Below are 19836 nucleotides of genomic sequence, written 5' to 3'. Positions count from 1 at the left end.
GTGCTCTAAGCCCATTTACACGGGATCGGAGGGACAGGCTTGTAGGACGTGAGAGTACTGTCGGAATAAATGTAGTGCAAAAGAATCGTCCTTGGTGACATGCCGATATTTCTTGCCCCTCGATGTGCCAGGCTCCTGCTGCCGGCAAAGCAGCACATTTTCCGACGAATATCGCCCATTGAAAGAGAAGTCGCCAAACGCGAGCAATTGGAGAGATGGGTAACCCTTTTTTCCAAATGCCCATTGTGCAAGAAAGTCTAGATCCTGTGAAGCTTCATTCGGATAGATACGTTCGGCCATGTTCTCTTCGTTGGTAGAAACAGGTTTGGCGGCATTCTTGTTGTTAGGACACATTTGTTTGGCAACGGTACCGTGATCGTTGGAATGAAAGGGTATAGAGATATTATCCCCATCGTCAGATTCATCACTGCTACTAATGCTGCCCAGATCATCCGCATCCATTTCCTCTTCAACCCCCCAATTTCTAGAGGCTTTTATGTCCCGACCGGACTGTCGGATGTGTAAAACTTTTAGAGTATTATTCCGAGTCGACGGGTGCATTTGCGGTATCTGTGATATGGATATAAGTAACTATAATCCTGAATAGGTACGAGTTTGAGGGGAGAGTACAAAATTTTGAAGATCACAACAAAGCCCGAGACACTCCAAATCAAGTTTACCAAATTGGTTGAATAGAGGATTTTTCCCCCAAGAGTGAAGTTCTTCAAGCGAAGGGCCGGGTGCATCGCGAGGTTCCTCTCCTGGATATCCCACAATTCTGCGGTGGTATACAACGTTCTTAAGCGTAAGGTGGTGCCGGAATATTGAGCACCAGATCGGCAGCGTATCATCGGGATGGCATGTGGATATAAAAAGCTCCTGGAGGCCTTCGATGATATCAAGAAAGTTTGGGATAGCCAGTTCTAATTCATCGTTGAAGTGGTCATTGGATGTTTGTATTTCTAATTTTTCCAGGTACATGGCTCCGACCGCGGATTGGAGGTGCGCAAGGAGTTCTTCTAAACCAGGGCAGAACCTGAGTTTTAAAGAACGAAGATATTGAAAGTCAAAGGCTGACTCCAGCCGCTCTTCTGCGAATGATAGTGAAATTCCTGATAAAGAAAGGCCCCGTAGTTCTGGAAAGAATAGTTGCTCCCCTTCTGAGAGTGGTCTTAATATCTTCTGCATTTCATAGCCACCATCATCCCAAATTTCAAATCCATGAGCGGCGGTTCTGCTTTGAGAGTAATAGTCAAGATCGAGATAGATCAGCTGGAGTGAGCAGACACTAAAACACTTCCAAATGGATATGAAATCTATGTCAGGTCGCAATCCATGCCATGAGAGACTTGTGAGTTTTGTGAATGGTGCCAGGTTATATCCATTCCATTCGCAACTAGCATCGGTAATCAAACGAAGAGATTTCAGGTTTTTCTGCTTCAAGGGTAGATAGCCATTTTTACCTAAGATTTCTTCAGGGACACAGGTGCCGAGTTGCCACCTAGGGACAATGTTAGTTATGAATGAACCCCTTAGAGCAAAGGATTATAACCAACGTGAAGTTCTCAAGCATGCCCTCCCTGCATCTTATTAGAACAGCCATCAATCTATCCTTGAATCGACAAAAGTCATCCCTTCCAAAAGCTGCATCGTCGTTTTCAATCCAAGTCTTCTTGTCTTGATGCTCAGACTCTTGAAGGTCATCATCATTTAACCCATCTTCATCATCACCACAGGCACTTGAGGTGTTGTAGTGGAGGCATCGCTTCTCGAGCCGGCCATGAAATGGAGATGAGACGTGGATATCCTTGGTGTAGTGGAGGGCACCGGTTTGTCGGTGAGTGGCGATAATCCCTTCCACCGCAACACGATCAAGGGCCAAATCTTTTGCCTTGAGAGCAATTGACCGAAACAACACTGAGGATGCGACGGAGTGAAGGCGTTTGGATACTTGACACACTGATGTCAAGTCTCGTCTTTCCGTAAGCTGCTCAAAGGAGTTTAATACAGCTTCCAGTTAACCAACCATCGATGAATTAACTACATACCTCGGAGAAAATAAGAACGAGAATTTCCGTGGATAGTTTGTCTAACATGTTGAAAAGATGAGTAAGTAATCTGATGGATCTGGTCGGTGAACGTTCGATAATTGTGCTCTTACAGGTTAAGGGGTAAGTGGCTAGTCTATATATACTCTAGAGCGTGGTGGTGTCCCGTTCAGAATTGTGGTGTCCGAACCATTTTTCGAACGGGAGACCAGAATATCCTTCGGGACACAACCATTTGGCATCAAAGCGACCAAGCCACATCACTGTCCAAACTTTGTTTCTTAATATACGAGACACCGATCCGTATAAACGGCGTTACAAGCTAGTCGAGTATGGACAGCCATATATCCATCAGCCCCAAACCACACTCCGCTTAGACAATCCACATGGCCACCTCAACGTACTTACTGGGTCTACAGAGGAGAAAGAACCTCGATTTCGACTATTCAATCGAGGCCAGATCATATAGTCAATGTTGACGGAATGAACAAACTTCGATCTAAATACCGTATAGACCTGGTCGATCCAGGAGCCCAGAAAGGAGGATATTCCTCCTGCGTACTCATTGACCGCTTAGTGGATTGGGTCTCTGGAGATCACGGTGGAGGGGGTGGTGAGGAGCTTCACTGTCGGTAGCTCTGGACGTCATGATGGCTATGGTAGTTTCATAGAAGAAGAGACAAGGATATTACAGGGCAGTAGCAAAGATATCGAACTGGTGGCTGATGACGCAGCTGATTGGCTGGTTGGTGCCTAAGCGATATAAGCAGGGGTAGCGGCGCTTATCAAACTAAACGCCTTAGACGCGCGTCGGTCTCAACATTTTCCGAAAAAAAAAAAAAAAAGGTCGCAAAGTTGCTTGTCTTGATAGTAGAACTTAGACAATATACTGCGTTGTCGACTGTTTGCCTGCTAATTTCTCAATCATGAAGCGCAAACTAGATGAGAATGATGTCCCTACTTCAGCGGACTCGGCAGAAACGAAAAACTCCTCCAAGAGGTTTGAAGACTTCGGACTCGATCCACGGCTGCTCCAGGCCTTAAAATTACAGAAATTTTCGAAGCCGACATTAGTCCAAGCGGAGGCAATTCCTTTGGCGCTTGATGGGAAAGACATACTAGGTATGTCGCTTAGCGTTGTATATATTAGGATGCAGTTCATCTGGCTAACGGTACTCGGGGTTTAGCGAGGGCCAAAACTGGATCCGGAAAGACAGCAGCGTATCTACTTCCAATACTACAGAGGATCTTACAGAAGAAAGCCGTATGTGCTCCTATAAACCTTGCACGATATCTACCCATCTACCCTATGCTAATCGCGACTATTAGGCCGACCCCGCCCACAGGTCGATATCAACTTTGATCCTAGTACCAACGAGAGAACTAGCCCAACAAGTTCATAGAACAGTTACTGCCTTTTCGGAATTTTGCTCCAAAGATATTCGCTCTGGGAATCTCACGCAAAAGGTCTCCGATGCCGTTCAACGTGCCCTGCTTGCAGATATGCCAGATATTGTCATATCTACGCCAGCGCGAGCGATAGTTAACGTAAACAACTCTGCCCTGGTATTAGATAATATTTCTCAAGTCGTTATCGACGAAGCCGATCTCGTTCTCTCATACGGATATGAACAGGACATGCAGAGCTTGGCAAAGGCAATTCCGCATGGTGTCCAGACTTTCTTGATGAGTGCTACACTCACATCTGAGGTCGACACTTTGAAAGGTCTCTTTTGCAGGAGTCCTGCCATATTAAAGCTAGAGGAGGCGGAAGATGAAGGTGCTGGCATAAGCCAATTCGCAGTCAAGTACGTCTCTGCTTTGTTATCCAATCGCTGCTTGATAATTGACCAACATATTACTTCTCAGGTGCGCGGAGGACGAAAAGTTTCTGCTTACATACGTGATATTCAAACTACAGCTTGTCAAAGGCAAGTGCATTATATTTGTCGGCGATGTGGATCGATGTTACCGCCTTAAACTATTCCTGGAGCAGTTTGGTATCAAGAGTTGTATCCTTAACTCTGAATTGCCAGCAAACTCCCGCATCCATGCAGTCCAGGAATTCAATAAGGGCGTATACGACATTATTATCGCTGCCGATGACCAAGAAGTCATAGGTAAGGTGGAGTCCAAAAAAGAGACTGTCGAAAGTAAAGATGGGCCCGTTGAAGACACTGCTACGGAAGAAGCCAAGGAGGAACTCAGCGAGCCTGAAGAAGTGGAAGAAAAGACGGTATTATCAAACAAAAACAAGAAACGAAAAAAGTCTGGCAAGGAAAAGGATTATGGTATTTCACGAGGAATAGATTTTCAAGACGTCGCCTGCGTTCTCAATTTCGATCTCCCAACCACCGCCAAATCATATACCCACCGAATTGGCCGAACAGGCCGAGCCGGAAAAACCGGCATGGCCCTTTCATTCGTTGTCCCATCGGACCTGTATGGGAAACATAAACCAACAATCTTCCCACCGGCAAAAAACGACGAGTCTGTCCTTGCTAAGATAGAAAAACGCCAAGCTAAAATGGGACGGGAAGTCAAACCATACCACTTTGACAAGAAGCAAATCGAAGTATTCAGATACCGAATGACGGATGCCCTCCGTGCAGTTACAAGGATAGCTATCCAGGAAGCTAGAGCAAAGGAGATCAGACAGGAGCTTGTCAAGAGCGAGAAGTTGAAGAAACATTTTGAAGAGAACCCTCAGGAATTACGCCAGTTACGACACGATGATGAGCTTGGATCTGTGAGGGTGCAGAGCCATCTAAAACATGTACCGGACTACTTAATGCCAGCCAAGGGGAAGAGTGCACTAACGAGCGAAGACATTGGTTTTGTTGGGCTACGTAAGTCGAAGGAGAATAGAATCCGACAGGCTAGGCAGAAGAATAGGGCTAGAGGGAGAGTCGCGAAGAAGGGCGGTGCTGGACGAAAAATTGATCCGTTGAAGTCATTCAAATCAAAATAGATGGGCTTGCCCCATTGTGAATAGCACACAGGATAGATATAATCATGAATAACATGCATACACCTGTGTATATACAGTCAAGCTTATATATATGTAAGTTCTTACCACTCTGATCCATCAGAGTAGTGTATCCATTTCCCACGCCCTTCTCTCCTTATTGTTCGTATGCGCGTTCCAACGTCTTTTATTCTCTCGAGTGTGTTTTGAAATAACTCCCGCTCCTTACGAAATCTATCTTGTTGCTTGAGTATAATGTCCTCGTCATCTTCATTGACAGAGATGCTGTCTAGCGCTGGAATCTCGGGGATCCAGCCAGGGCCAAGGCCAATCCATTCTATTCCTCTCCAGGAGCCATTCCACTCTGGGCCTGTGACTTCATGAGTTCCTCCATAGATATCGACTCCATCCCAGCACAATGAAGGAATCCACTCGGCGCAGCCCTCTAGGTCAAGCCACTTGAGGCTATAGGTTATTCTAGACAGCTTCGCGAGGACGATCGAGGCCTCGACCCAATTATTCTCATATGATGAATAGGTATCAGACCCTCCGTACTGGAAAGAGAGTTGTTTATGTTTTGGATGGCTCACGCTCGCTGTGAGGGCATTGGGCTTCAGGGTTGGGATAGGCCAGTAGGCAAGGGAGAGATGGGTTAATGTTGGTAGATGGGACAGTAACTTGAGAAGAGAGACCCAGCTCGCAGCTTCCGGAGCCGGAGATGCCAGAGAGAGGTATCTGATATTACCAAAGCCAGGAAATTCGATCTGGCCCGGGCCGTAAGGGGAAGGACTCGATATCTCCGAGTCAGCCTCTTCCTCCCACGAGGTGGGAAGAGGGCCATTCTCTTTACCCTTCAGTGTATTACTCTTGACCTCTTTTGAGAGTTGTTTCAGAGTAAGCCAGTATCCAATTGAGAATCCAAGATCTAACCGGGTCACCTCGGTGCCGTCCCTGGGGCCAGACTCAGAGGTCAGGAACAAAGGTTCCAAACCCTTCATGTGTACCCCCATTGATGGATGGTCTGTATAAACAGATATATATGTCAACAGAAGCTGCCTTATATGTGTTGGCAGTGTTGACAGGAATGTTCCGTCATAAAGGAGGTGCCAGTCCCAATTCCTAGCCATGAAGTGTAGTATGGTGTGTAGTAAACTATCATGTGGGGGAATAACTGCTCCAGGAAGACGGTCCAGCCGACGGCTATACTTGATGCTGTGACCTCTCAATGAACTCTTGCCCAGGCTGTCCAGACCGCCGTTCGATCCTGGGTTAGGAGTTACCCAGCTGAGAGGAGGCGGCGGGCCAGGTGTTCTGCGGACTCTTCGTTGTCCAACTGCCTGGCGAGCCGTCGTAGGCCGGGGTGGCGGTGTCTCAGGGAGCTCAAGGATATTTCTCAAAGACGGATGAACTGATCTAGGCACTAGCATTGTCTGCCGTGAGCCTGCTGCCTTGGAAGACGCATTTCGCATCTGCTGCAGGATGTCGTTGACAGAGGATTGACCTGTTGACTTGCCATGGCTGGAAGGCCTGGACGACTGGAGTGAAGGATGGGCGTCAGGTTTTGGTTTTATAGACGGGGTCTTATGTTTCTTGGGCATAGGGAGCAATCAATATAATACTCTTAACTGGTGAGAGAAGAAGACCTTGGGGCAGCCGAAGTTGTAGATGTTTATATACGATGATGACGGTTTGGCTGATTAATACAAGTGGCGGCTGAAAAGCGCTTGGCAGGCTGAACGAAAATACATAGCAAGAGTCAAAATAAGCCCGTCCACGTAGAAGTTAGATGTCTCTAACAAGGGAGCCGTCATCCATCCTCCCTTCTCTCCTAGGGCCCTCTCTCAGCCATGTTTCCGCCATGCTAGCCTTCGGGTCTTCGTCCGACAAGCCTCTCGAGCGCCGGACTTCAAGGACGAGATCGCGAACTCTTCTTGTACACTCCACACGTAACTCTCTAGCTTCGTCACCGTACATGAGTTTCTCATTCAAGATCCCGACTGTCAGGGGCTCGGTATCTTCTCGCTCTGATTCCCGCTTAAGTTTCTGCCATTTGCTCCTCAACTCTCCGAATATGGCATCGGTATCTACCTTTTCTCCAAAGGTAACACTGACCCTCTGCTTTACACGCGGTATGAAACGAGGGAATCCACGGTCCTCGTGCATGATACCGTCCGTTCCTTCAATCCACATGGGGACGATATCAGGGCACTCGGCCGGCTCTAATATCAAACGTGATACCCCCCATTTGAAATATCGCATAGTTTTATGTGTTGACTGATGAATCATTCCTTCTGGAAAGACGTGAATCCAAGAGTACGAGTTGCACGCGTAAGCAGATGGAGCGAGGTAGGCATCCTCTCCGGTCGTGGTGAAGGCCGTTGGTACCTCAGAAAAGGGGTCGACACAAGTGTTGCTTATGCTCCATCTTTGTTTTTCCATTGGAGCACTGTGAGGTTCGGCAGGGAATGGCCCCTTGGATAACAACCGGATTGCCTGGGTGATGCTTGGTTGAAAGAGGCCTCCGCGGGGAGAATGGAAAAGTCTATGTGCTGGGAGGACCTGCCCATATGTAAAGAACGCTGACATAAATCTGTAGAAGCTAGTTAGTACAATATTACCCTCATTGTCTCCCCAAATAAACGGTCCATAATACCTATTTTTAAAGCATATATCATGGCTTCCGAGAGCCCATCTTCGGTTGCATGGCCGGAACCCCCAATGACTGCGCAATGGTATCACTCCCCACATCAATGGATCGTCCATACTATAGCACCAATCCGAAGAGTTTCAGCCCAGCGTCCATGTTGGATGTACAATATGTCGACAGGGGGCGATATCAGTCTACGTACACACTTATATGGTTTGACACTGTGAGCGTAGAAAACATAATCAGCCATCATAATTGAGCTATTAGCCAGATACTAACCCAGAGAATAACTCACCAGTTATCAACCCGCGTGTCCTCGAAGTATCATCTTGCCGCGACTCCAGAAGCTTCAAGAACCTCTCCAGGCCATTAACTTCAGTGGTGTTGAGCGAGTACAGAAATGCACGACATAGCGCCGCAATATTCAGCGTAGTTGCAGTGGACAAAAACCTCCAGACGGCGGACGGCTGCTCCAGCGTCCCATCTTGAAGCTGCATTGGGAATGTTCAGAGAGTGACCCGAAAAGGGACCTGGCAGAAGCGGCTCCGTAGATTAATTCATCAGACCCTGAAGAATGACGCGAATCCAATTGCCATGCTCTATATAAGACATAGGAAAGAATAAAATTACAAATATGACAAGAAGACCGTCGGATGAGAAATCGCATCCAAAATCGCCAACTTTGAGGCTTTCAAGTTCGCATCTTTGATATAGCGTGCACGGACCAACACCTCTCGACGGAAAAAAAAAAGTCGCAACTTCGACATCTCAAGAAACGAAACAAGAAGAAGACGTTGAAAAGGCCGTTTTCACCACCAATTTCCCGTCAATCCAACCCATGATGTTCAAGCCAACTTCCCCCTTACTCAGTGGTCTATTATGGTTCGTTTTCCCTGTTGATTCGTGCCATTGAGCCTTCTGAGCGCAGTGATATGGATGGGCCCACGGCTAACCAGATGCTTGCTCTCTGCAGGAAAATTCCCTGGCGGCTTTCCAGCCCACAGAAGGCTAGGCAACGGAAACGGTTAAGAGCAGTCGATAGCGTCGTTGACACGGTCTATGCTGCGCTGGAGAGAAACGGACTTGGAGCAACGAAGCCTGTTGAACGGTGGTACCGTGAAATGCCTAGGGAGGAGGAGATGCTGCCGAGAGACAAATATACTATCTTCGATCGCAAGGAGAAGAAATACCGCAAGGGAATACATAGTATGTTTGGGTCCTGCTGGCTGGTTACTTGTTTTGATGGACTGCTTTGGCTGGTCTTACGCCATAAGCACCACGTTTGGAGGAGAGGAATATTTGCTAACTTGTGCTCAACTCCCTTAGAACTCCCCAAATGGACTCGTGTTAGCCAGAGAGTCAACCCTCCCGGCTTCTAAACGACGACTAGTATCCTCTCTCATCCCTTTGTTAGACGCGGATATACGTTCTGCGCTTTGTATAAATACCTTTCCTTGATATATTACGTGGGCATGTACGGAGTTTTTTGCTTTTGGCTGTCCTTCTGCGGTTAGATCTACACCGAATATACGTGTGTACTATTACTAGGTTATTTTTGACTTTGCTCGCAGTTGTGCAATCACACGGCTATAATGTGTGCAGGGAGAGACCTGTTGACTCTTCACAGAGTGGGGAGATAAGCTCCATTATTGACCACTTCTCTTCTTCGTATGCGAAACGAAAGATCAATTCATTAAATTAGCTCTCAAGCGTAATAATACTAGCTGTGGCTTGGTTTAGCCTTCGTCTCGCTCCTGCATCGACACCAAATCAGGCGTATTTTGTAGTCCTTGTGCTGGATCTTCCATCTGTATATTTACTACAGACCTAGGAAGAGTGCTTCTCGGGGAGTGACGTGGACCTACAACTCCCCGGCCTGACTTTTCAGATCTCTCAAACTGTTTGATCCTAGCATACTGCTCAACACCCAGTCGTTTTGCCTTCTGGGCAGCTTTCTCAACGCCGCCGCATATATCTTTGCTAGTTCTAACCACGCATCGACGGTTGGCTTTGCCCTGAAGGACTACCCGGCGCACTCTATACAGCCGGGGAACATTCTCCCAGTAGTCGAGCTTCTCACACCAACCCCCGGGTCCTTCGAAATAAGCTTCTTTTTGCTTGTTCGACATTCCATTTCCTTGTTGAGGCTTTTTGAGGATCCAGCTAGCCGGGTCAACATTGTTATCAGCCGCCTCCTCGGCAGAGCCTTCAAATAACTCGGCAACCCTTTTTATCTCTTTAGCCCCAGACGATGCCCTTGCTCGATTGACTGCTACCCTCCAAGAGTCTATCCGCGGTGTAACTGCTCTGACTCGTGGCGCCGGCGTGTTGTCTAGAGCCGCAGCTTTTCCATTACCACCAAAGGCCATGGTATTGACTCTCGGGTCGCCCCGTATTCTTTTCTTCTGGACGGTGATTCTAGACGAAGGGTCGGTTACAACCCACGTAGCCCTGTTGAGCCAATGGTTGTGAAGAAGAAGAAATGCAAAAGATTTTCGGCCCGGGTCCATCTCATTTGATAACCACTCTAGTTTCCTATCCAAATCATCAACTAGTCGAACTTCAGGGCGGCTTAGGCAGTTTTCAAGGGGAAGTCGACGGCGTATGCCACGCCGTTTTCGGATTCGAAGAGCATTTTCTCCAGACCTGTAACGCGAACTGGACATATGCATCCTCCCTGAATAAGATTGACCGTGCAATCTAGAAACTGAACTGGTATATTCTGTATGAGAAAGGTGTTGAGAGCTTGACTCATTCACTTGGGTCCAAGGCGTGCAGGAAGGGTGTATGGAAAATGTGTCACAGGGCTTAGTCGACGATGGAACCGGGCGCTGTCTGATATCCGCATGGAGGGATTGATATACTTCTGAACCACTGCCTGACCCTGACGATATCATGCTTCTTATAGCAAAGGACATTGCTGTCCCTGGCCGCCCAGCATGGCCTCTGAGAGCTCTATTAGTATCACCAAACGTCTGGCATTGCATCCTTGCTCCCCAAGCTCGATACTTCCAAGAGAGAGATTTGGCAGCAGGAATCTCGTCCATTGAGTTTTCGTAGCTGAACATCCTACTTCGGCCATATCGTCTTGTAGCATGCATGGGCTGGGTAGAGGGGTAGTGTAACTGTATATGGCGAGAACTACCTTGATGGCCCTCAGAAAGGGCCCTTCGTGCTATAGGACGGAGTCGTGAAGTACATCTCAACCCATAGTTACCGTCATCTAAGGACTTAGATCGTGTTCTTGGCGAGATTGTAAAGGCAGAGCCAGGGGTGTGCGGTAGGTAAAAGTCTTCACACTCCATGGCCCCGGGATCTCCGTGTTTTTGATAGAGAGAACGGTTTAATCGGGGCGTGGGCATGTTGGCCGTACAAGGACTCTTCTCTGCGTTGACCGGTGGTTGTGGGGCAGGTCCAGGCCGTAAGCCATTAATCGCATATCTCATCAGCCGCAAGGGGATACGCCGTAAACGGCCCTCATCTTCAGCCCGCTGCTTTGATTTTTCACCATCCGGATCCCACCATATCCAACTATAATCTGCATGCGAGGATCTCCAAAACATCAGTTTTCCAACCCAACGAAATTCCCCTTTCCATCGCTGTTTGTGATAGTTGTAATCCATGGTAGGAATCCATCCGTACCACGCTCTAACATGGTGCGAAGCCGCACTCCTCCCTCCCCCAGTTACCCTTGAGCGTGTGAACGACCGTAGAAAGGTTCCCAGCTTCCAGTAGAGAACGCCCAATACGAAAATAGACACAGTTCCCATAAAGAGTAAGGTGAAAGTTCTCAAGCTGATGCGCTCGTCGACGGGGATCGCGGTACCTGGGCCGTTGGGGTGACGAGGAGGCTGGATGACATCTCGATGCTGGAGAAAGATGATATAAATGGGAGCCATGGGTTATTATACCTCTTAACGCAAACATCAGCCACGGCAGTACGAAACACGACGTCAGAATAAAAGAATGCCTGAATCTCCGGCTTCCACTAGATGAATTCGACGGTAGGAGCAAAGCGAACGCGTTTAACTCCAAGGGTAGGCGAAGGGAGGTCGGGTTGAGCCTGAGGAGTTTCAACGTCTGTGGTATCCTGAGCAAACCAGTCCGCAGCCTTCCAGGTAGCGAATATAAGGATAACAATCAGTAGCCAAAAGGCAAAGCTCGCTCCAACGAGTATAATTAGATGGTCCTTGTCCATGCATGAAGACGGTCGAGATAAAAGGAGTGAACTGTCGCACCAAGGAGCGATTAGACGGGTATAAGTTTAAATGATAGAGAGGAAGAACATTGCAGAGCGGTATAAGATGATAGCCTGCATGCTCTTTGCGTTTAATGAACCCTTTCTATTGTGGTATGCCGGGCATCTGGCTCGCACGTCTGCGCTGTGGTAGTAGCAACCGACTCTTAGTAGTTCTTTCTCGGTTTCTCTGGGACTCCATCCATCCCAACTAAACAGTTTCTTTTCAGGCTTCAAGTCCTGGGTATTTTCCCTTCCGTCTTCATGTCTGTTTAGCCATTCTGTATAAGTAGGCATGATGAAATCCTGCTATATCGAGAGGGTAATATTGAGAATCATCCACCACGTTCATCCGCTTGATGCCCGTACCGGTATCTAATAATCACACTGGGCGAAAACAGCAGTGCCATTGCTTCTTCTTCATAATGATATCCATGGGTATAGTCGTTTAATCAACCCTCTAGTACATCCCAGTAAAAGAAGATGGTAAAGATGATAGACAACCTTTTCTGTAGGCGTCTTCATGTATCACATGACTGACTTCTGGCTCTTCTTGTTTCTGAGGTGCGACACTACCATCCAGCCATCCTTAGTGGTGTAGAGGTAACATCCGACTCTCTCACAGTCGTGCCCGGGGTTCGATTCCCCGCTAGGGAGCTCATCGTTTTTCTTTTTCTTTTTTTATTCAATAGTTATATATTATTTTTTTCGAGGGTAACATGTCTCTGATAAGCTCTTTATTTTTTTTTACATCCGCATTCGTCCAGTTGTACTTTATCTGGCTGTTCAACTAACATGAATAGAGGAGTTTTACCTTGATTCCCTAGGTTTGTTCCAGCCCACACAAACCAACTTATCGTGAGCCTGGGGACAATGATATTTGATAGTGATACCCATAGTTGCTTGTCTGTGTGTATTACCTGGGTTGTATAATTGTATATATATTCAGGCGGCAGAGGCAAGAAAACGGGCCAGGTCTTGCGGGAATAATATATAAAACCTAGACTCTTCAGCCCCGTAAAATGTTCTAGCTACGCTTGACTTCTCATTTTACAATCACATCTTACCGATTCATACGGGTATTGCAACAACGGGTACAAGAATTCTGTACTCAATGTGGATGAAGCTGAAAGTGCAGATGCTTGCGTATTATCATGATGTCGGTAATTGATTAATATGTACTCCGTATAGCTATACGTGGTGGGTTCAGCATGTATCACATATGCCTTGCGGTGGTTTCAAAATACAAGCCAAGGAGTACATAGTAAGCAACAGCTTAGCAGTCACCAAGCTCCATTACTGGCTTTGACAATAAAAGTCCACATGTGTTCATGACGCAAGAGATGTAATAGACGGGGCTCGAGTTCGCTAGTTATCACGGACAAAAGGCACAAACAACGCCAAACGGCAACTGAATGATGGTTCATCACGATGTCCTCGTCCACACACAAGCACTCACCACGGCAGTTGATATATCGTCGAGAGCAAGGCCGCCCCTGAATACGAGGATGGAAAATCACGCAGAGCAATCGATCCACTCCCGAATCCTTCTCGATCCACGGCTATCGCCCGCCGAGGACAAGGACGAAGCCTTCTAGAAGACAGACTGTGCCATCTCCGAGGAAATACACACATATATCTGGTCATCTGCCCTCCACACCCCATATTTACCAGCTCGAAGGATCCAAACGGGTGCGTCATAATATTTCGGTGCCCTGCGTGCCTTGCCGTAGGGCTGAGAAGGTGTCGAGGAGACGAGGAGATGCCGGACGAGACACTCTTCTTCGTCACTTGCTCTCATACAGGCTCAAGACGACTGAAAGGCCCAGGAGGGGACTGTTACGTATAAGTGGCGTCCTGGCATTGGCCGCAAGTTCGTTGTAACCTGCATATGCTACCTGGCTGAGAGTTAACTCCTCGAACGGCGTGATACGTCAAGAAGATGCGGCTCAAAGGCGAAGGACGGCCTGGCACTTGTGGACTTTTCACTATTACGGGGGTACATGGTAATATATGACTAGTTTTGAGCAAGTAACTAGCCGACATCTCCACAGGCGATCGCTCCGTGCCGACCTGCGAAGGTTGTCTGTGTGGATGTCTCTCGAGTCAGCTTGATGAAGATATAAATACATCTGCCTTGCTTTTTTCTCTGCTATCGACCTGATATCTACCGAGACTTGCTCTCTAATTATACATATCGTCACATATTTATCCTGTGTCTATGGTCAACATGTCTGACCGCCCACCATTCCTGGCTCAGACGACGCAGTCGACCTCCTCCTCCATCCCAAGCACAACCTCAGGCACGTCCACCAGCACAGGCACATCCGTAGGAACAGGGGCAGGGACAAGCGATAATCCATCCAAGTCCTCCTCGTTCCCTCAGTTCTTCCACCGCCACAGCCGAGGATCCAGCGTGGGCTCAGGCATCGCGTCCCCCCTCCTGGAACCACCCACTTCCCCCTCCCGAGGCCATTTCTTCAGCTCCTTCTCTCATTCTCGGTCTCGTTCACATTCACGAGCAAAGTCCCCTGCCCCAGCTCCAATTGATACAACCGCCACACCTGACCATCACACCCACGGCGGTCAACGAACCACCTCGCCCACGCTCATGAGCCCGGACTCTGCTGCGGAAGAGTGCCACGACAAGGAGAAAAAGAAGAAACGGCATAGTAGCGGCGCAGGTCATAAGCGACGGAGCAGCACCATGACGCAGGTCGGTAGACATGGGAATGACTGGCTCTTCAATGGGTTCAGCGTGAGGGACCGTGTGGGGAAGATCTTGGATCACGACAAGTAGTACATGCCTTCTGGGAGGGCTTGCCTTTATTTCTTTTCCCTTTTTTTCCATCTGTTTCCTACGAAGTGATGACCTCATGCCTAAATATATATATATGCTCTGGACTCGGGCTTGCCCTTGTCCTTACCTTTGATTTCCGTGGTTGGCTTTGTTCTGATCCCCTGCATAGTTCATCACTCACCATACTAAATAATGCTATCGTTTACTCATGCTTTTCTGTCAACACAATCTTGTGTTTAACCTTTCCATTGTCTCTGCTCTCTACATGCTGTGGCTGCGACAGCGTAAAAGAATATCGCAACTAATAGCAATAATTTCTCGTATTACTGGAATTACCTTACGCAATCCTTTAGTAAACATTATCGGAGCGGTATAACTATCCACCGTAGAATTAAGCGACATCACGTGAAGTGCAGGGGTTCGCGCTTTTAGCCGCGAAAATAGAGCCGCGAACTCCACAAGCCAGTTGGGATTGGAACGAAGTTTGCCTACGGAGCATCTATAAGCACCTGTCAAACATAACCTATCTTTCTTCTGCCAATCAGCGCGGGCTCACCTTTTTGGCCAGATGGCAGATTTTGACACTGGATTCAGTCTTAAGGACTTTTCCCTCTAAGATGGATACTCTGTCCTGGCACATCTTAGAGACCGAGTTTTTTAGCAGTGAACGGACTGCTACGGAAACTCGAGCGCCTTTTCGATGGAAAGAAAGTCCCTCGTGAATTATGGGCTTACTTGTGGCGTTCTGCCCTTGAAATGCTAAAAGAACTTGTTACTCGTGCAGAAAATGACCCAGATGCCTTGTATGTCTATCTTGACGCAATGGTTGAGAAGGGAAATGTGGTTAAACACTGTGAGTATATCCTTATTGAAAAGTTCATGAGATATAGGCAGCCAGTTCCTGACGCTTATATTAGGGACCCAAAAGAGCCGTACGCCTGCGGCCTCAACCCCACACAAATCTCCATTATCTCTCCCACAGCCTCTTAGGCCGGTGGCCCCAACTCACCACCTAGACTGTGAAGAATTTGCTTTGCACCCAACACTCATCGATACCACGAGAGGGCTTACTTTACTCTGAAACCAATTGAGATGAGTAAGATGAACGGCGGCTCACCTTTCGTTTCCACTAGCTTCCTTATGTGAATAATTCTGGCAATCTCTAAGAAGCCCGAGACCCCAAACTCAGACACCGGATGAAGTTGGCCGGGAGGGCAAGATTAAGCTATATAATGTGGACGCTAATGAGCCTGTATCTTGATGTATTCAGGGTGTTGCCCACAGCACGAGTATCACGGCCTTCCCGTTGGCGTCTAACAAAAACAGTCACAATTTCCTTCAGCAAAAACCCTGCTTTATAACAACATTCGGCTTATTTTCCGCGTTGAATTATCATTCCTCTTCGTTTTTATGTATTATATGAATTATACCCTGTATATATTATATTTCCTTTACTTCATGGGGCAACCATACGGATAAGACAGAGAAAATGAACTTTTTTTTTAGTAAGAAACATCCCCTCCATTATATTCATGACAGTGGATTCATAACCGAGGAGTTAAACAAAATTACCAGGGATAAGATACTATTTACTGGAGTATAGCAAGAAGAGCCTTTTCGTAGTCGCCTCTCGTCTCACTGGCAACCCGCGACCTCAACGGCTTGCCGTACTTCTTCATATATCCGTCCTTGACCTGCTCCATATAGTGCCTGTTCCAGTGTATACGGACCAGCCTCTCGATCAACAGGCAGTCGTTAGTGCCCATACCGGCCATGGTGTCTTCCAGTGCAAGGACATCGTGCAGAACAGGCCTGACGGCCTTGCTGACTATATGCACCAGTGCGTCCCGGATATGGCCTGAGAAATGGCTGGTTATCTGCGCGCTCAGCGCCGTGTTGTACTTCTTGGGGAAGTCTTCGCTGATAGCGCGGATCTGAGCATCGGATCGCTGCGTGATGATATGCCAGACGGTGTGTTTAGGGACGCCGGTGTTTCCGCCCATGGCTCCCCACATCTGCGTCATGTCCTGGTCGTGCTGATACTGGTTAGGAGGAGTGTTTTCCTCTGCTCGTGTAGCGGCCAGCACGAGGTTGAAGAATTGCTCTGTCTGCATTGACAGGTCGCCGCGTACGTCTGCCTCGAGGGTGCGACCAAAGGTCGTCTTATACGCTGTTTTGATGGCGTTCATGTCTGCGTTTGAGCGCGACAAGAGGACGTCGTTGAGCAGCCTTTCGTTGGTGCCCATGCCCTTTATGGCCTTGTTGACGGCGTAGACGTCTTGCATCAGGGGCCCGCGGACAAGCGCGAGCATCACATCTCGGAACTTCCCACCACATTCCTTTTCAATATCCTTATCCAGGTTGCGCTTGTGTCGGGAATAGAAAGTGTGGCAGATGAGAGCCATGCGCAGCGCATCTGGCTTCGAGAGGATCTCTATCAGAGTGAGCTCGTCGGTCCCGAAGCCCTTCATGGCCTTACGGAGTGAGTCGGCTTCTCTGCTTGCGTCTCCCTGTGCCATCTGGCCGGGCGCGTAGCCTGGAGATGGCTGCGCGGGTGGTCCGCTAGGTGCGGCACCGTATCCGGGCTGTGGATGGTGTCCCTGTGGAGGATAATGTCCCTGTGGGGCGTAGCCGTGTTGAGGAGGGGGATAATGCCCCTGTTGCGGCGGAGGGTACTGTCCCTGTGGAAGGCCCTGCGGCGGGTATCCGTGCGGCGGAGCTCCCGGTGGAGGGGCACCATATTGTCCCTGGGGATATTGACCCTGAGGTGGATGTCCCTGTGGTGCGTAGTATTGGGCCTGCGCGCCACCTGGAGGAGGATGATGTCCCTGCGGAGGATAATGGCCCTGTGGTGGATGATGTCCCTGTGGAGGGTACTGTCCATGTTGCGGCGGGGGGTACTGGCCCTGCGGCGGATGGCCTTGATAGCCTTGAGGAGGATAACCCTGAGGAGGTGGACCACCGTGCGGCGGATAGGGGTTCTCTATAGACACTAGTCAGTATGGTCTCATCGACAATATAACCGATAATGTGTATAGTTATGGGATGCAACATACGACCTGGCGGGGGATATCCGGCCATGACTGAAGGAGTAACGAGCAGGCGCCCGCGATATCGATCTCAAGTAGTTAACTAGCAGACGCTAATGCTAGTTCCTAGTTATCCGGCCGCAAATATAGATGTAGCTCTCGTCGTAGTGGATAGTCAGATGTAACTAGCTGGGCGGAAGCTGGCGGGGAGTTTCTGGTTAAATAGTTGAAGTCCCTCCATCGCTTCTTTTCACCACCCGCTTTTTTTCTCGTGTTTCTCAATCCACACGCCAATCACGAACTGTGGCAGTGCTGTTGTCTTGTTCTCTCTCATCCATCGTTGACCCTTCGCTGTGGCTGGCAGTTTTTAAGCATAAGTTCATGCATCGTTGTGGCTGTGGGAAGCGCCTCGAAGCCCCTGAAAGTACGACTATGTACTCCGTATATGTACGGACAAGCGGATAGCAGCAAACTAGGCTGCAGCTTGCATGAAGGCTTGCCGCCTTGGAGGCCAGGAAGGCCGTCTCAAGCTGATTTATATTCCTTTTGTCTCATTTTATCGAGGGTAAATCCTGGTGGAAGCGTCAGGACCGGAATGTTGATATTGTATACACAGCCCCCGAGCCTGCTCTCTTTCCGGTGATCCTTCGGGGATATATTCCTTCGAGCTGTCTAGATGACTGTCACTACCAAGGCTGGAGAATACATATACATCCATGGGATTAACCAGGGACGATGGCCATGTCTACTAGCAAGGCTTCAGGCTGAGATAAACAAATGGACTTAGGCTCTAGTTTCGAGGTGCGTTTATTACCTGATGAATATAAGGTACATGCTGGAATCTACCGCTGCAGCTCTCTCTCTCGATATAAAACGAAAGGGGTATCTTCATTAGACATGTATGCTTTCTGGTATCAATCGAAATGAAGATAGCTTCACATCCTGACAGGGCATGCTAAATTAACTCATCATCAATTGAACTTCTTGGTGCTGCGCTTGCCGGCAGCAGAAGCAGTCGTAAAAGCCACCTTGATCTCCCCAAAGGCAACAGAAAGCACCCAGAGCGGCACAATGACCCAAAGAACATTGAAGAACACCAGATACAGCCAATAATATACAGGGTCACTCGTCTCCAAACCAACGCTCCCGGAAAACCACTCGGGCCCAAAAGTCATGAATCCTCCATACAGCTCCCCCACGGCCAGAACGATGGATGAAAACCACAAACAGCCAGAATACCCCGCCCTGGAGGCGGCCGAAGTGCTCGTCGACGAAGCTCTAGTCAGCAAGTAGCAGATATATACCGCCAACGGACCGCCGATAAACACCGTCAATATCTCAAGACAGACCACACACAGGTCGGCACCTAGCCATCGGGCGTCGGCTTTGCCATATTCCTGCCACATTCTCGCAGTGGCTCCCACACCGTAGGCAGGCCCGTACGCTCGATCAGGACGGTTGAGGAAGTACGGTGGTCCATACACTCCTGGTATCGTTTCACCCGGTGCAAGCTGCTTGTAGCTGAAGAAGCAGTGGTAGAGGAAGGCTCCCTCGATGAGGAGGTGGGTGCCTGCATCGTAGGCATGCCAGAAGAAGAGAATGCGGTTGCGCAGCTGTCCGGATGGGATGAAGGTGGTGCTGAGGATGTAGGCAACGGGCATTATCGAGAGAGCGGTAACGATTGAGAGGAGTGTCGGGATATCAGCTGTGAAAGCTGGTGCGGCGGTAGAGGTCTGCATCTTGATTCTCTTGTGATATCTTCTTTTCTCCTGCTAGATAGAGATGGAGAAGTAGACACAAGTTCCAGCTTTGAGTATTTTGTATCCCTCCTATTTCTCCCAATTGTCAATCTGTAATTTTCCAGCTGCGCCTTTTTCTCTTCGCTATCTCCCTATCTTCTGCTTCTTCTTCTTCTTCTTTGTCTCCTCGTCTTTGTCTTCTCTTCTTTATCCTCTTCTTTGTCTTTGTGTTCATCAAAGGAGCTGAAGAATATATATAATCACGTGATATAAAACACTCCGATTAATAAGCAGGAACAACCTTAATGCGTAGTAACGTTTAAGAAGGTTAGAGTTTGTTATAACCTGGTTATGAGCCCCTAATAAAC

At 48.4% G+C, this 19836-nt stretch overlaps 8 protein-coding genes and 1 non-coding gene across 9 annotated transcripts; 4 read left to right on the top strand and 5 right to left on the bottom strand.

The window, feature by feature from the left end:
• Positions 1–15: 15 nt before the first annotated feature.
• MCYG_04186 (conserved hypothetical protein) lies at positions 16–2096 on the bottom strand (the record flags this gene model as incomplete). Its single annotated transcript, XM_002846403.1, has 4 exons — positions 16–570; positions 793–1501; positions 1557–1987; positions 2049–2096. 4 exons carry the CDS (start codon positions 2094–2096, stop codon positions 16–18), a joined length of 1743 nt encoding a protein of 580 aa, XP_002846449.1.
• Positions 2097–2974: 878 nt separating this feature from the next.
• On the top strand, positions 2975–5019 carry MCYG_04185 (ATP-dependent RNA helicase DBP9; the record flags this gene model as incomplete). Its single annotated transcript, XM_002846402.1, has 4 exons — positions 2975–3170; positions 3236–3312; positions 3378–3856; positions 3918–5019. The coding sequence occupies 4 exons, from the start codon at positions 2975–2977 to the stop codon at positions 5017–5019; spliced, it is 1854 nt and encodes a 617-aa protein (XP_002846448.1).
• A 101-nt stretch (positions 5020–5120) lies between these two features.
• On the bottom strand, positions 5121–8160 carry MCYG_04184 (tafazzin; the record flags this gene model as incomplete). Its single annotated transcript, XM_002846401.1, has 4 exons — positions 5121–6605; positions 6814–7606; positions 7866–7884; positions 7959–8160. The coding sequence occupies 4 exons, from the start codon at positions 8158–8160 to the stop codon at positions 5121–5123; spliced, it is 2499 nt and encodes an 832-aa protein (XP_002846447.1).
• A 344-nt stretch (positions 8161–8504) lies between these two features.
• Positions 8505–9042, top strand: MCYG_04183 (mitochondrial 54S ribosomal protein YmL31; the record flags this gene model as incomplete). The annotated part of the gene is made up of 3 exons (XM_002846400.1): positions 8505–8545; positions 8637–8869; positions 8990–9042. The coding sequence occupies 3 exons, from the start codon at positions 8505–8507 to the stop codon at positions 9040–9042; spliced, it is 327 nt and encodes a 108-aa protein (XP_002846446.1).
• A 357-nt stretch (positions 9043–9399) lies between these two features.
• On the bottom strand, positions 9400–11861 carry MCYG_04182 (conserved hypothetical protein; the record flags this gene model as incomplete). Its single annotated transcript, XM_002846399.1, has 2 exons — positions 9400–11532; positions 11667–11861. The coding sequence occupies 2 exons, from the start codon at positions 11859–11861 to the stop codon at positions 9400–9402; spliced, it is 2328 nt and encodes a 775-aa protein (XP_002846445.1).
• A 625-nt stretch (positions 11862–12486) lies between these two features.
• Positions 12487–12557, top strand: MCYG_10540. The gene has a single exon. It is a non-coding gene; the product is annotated as a tRNA-Glu (tRNA).
• A 1573-nt stretch (positions 12558–14130) lies between these two features.
• On the top strand, positions 14131–14700 carry MCYG_04181 (uncharacterized protein; the record flags this gene model as incomplete). The annotated part of the gene is made up of 1 exon (XM_002846398.1): positions 14131–14700. One exon carries the CDS (start codon positions 14131–14133, stop codon positions 14698–14700), a length of 570 nt encoding a protein of 189 aa, XP_002846444.1.
• A 1589-nt stretch (positions 14701–16289) lies between these two features.
• MCYG_04180 (annexin A7) lies at positions 16290–17781 on the bottom strand (the record flags this gene model as incomplete). Its single annotated transcript, XM_002846397.1, has 2 exons — positions 16290–17683; positions 17757–17781. The coding sequence occupies 2 exons, from the start codon at positions 17779–17781 to the stop codon at positions 16290–16292; spliced, it is 1419 nt and encodes a 472-aa protein (XP_002846443.1).
• A 919-nt stretch (positions 17782–18700) lies between these two features.
• Positions 18701–19468, bottom strand: MCYG_04179 (EBDP3; the record flags this gene model as incomplete). The annotated part of the gene is made up of 1 exon (XM_002846396.1): positions 18701–19468. The coding sequence occupies one exon, from the start codon at positions 19466–19468 to the stop codon at positions 18701–18703; it is 768 nt and encodes a 255-aa protein (XP_002846442.1).
• Positions 19469–19836: the final 368 nt, after the last annotated feature.

Source organism: Microsporum canis, genomic scaffold (genome assembly GCF_000151145.1).
Source record: "Microsporum canis CBS 113480 supercont1.4 genomic scaffold, whole genome shotgun sequence".
NCBI lineage: Eukaryota > Fungi > Ascomycota > Eurotiomycetes > Onygenales > Arthrodermataceae > Microsporum > Microsporum canis.
This window is presented reverse-complemented; position numbering and strand designations above follow the sequence as displayed.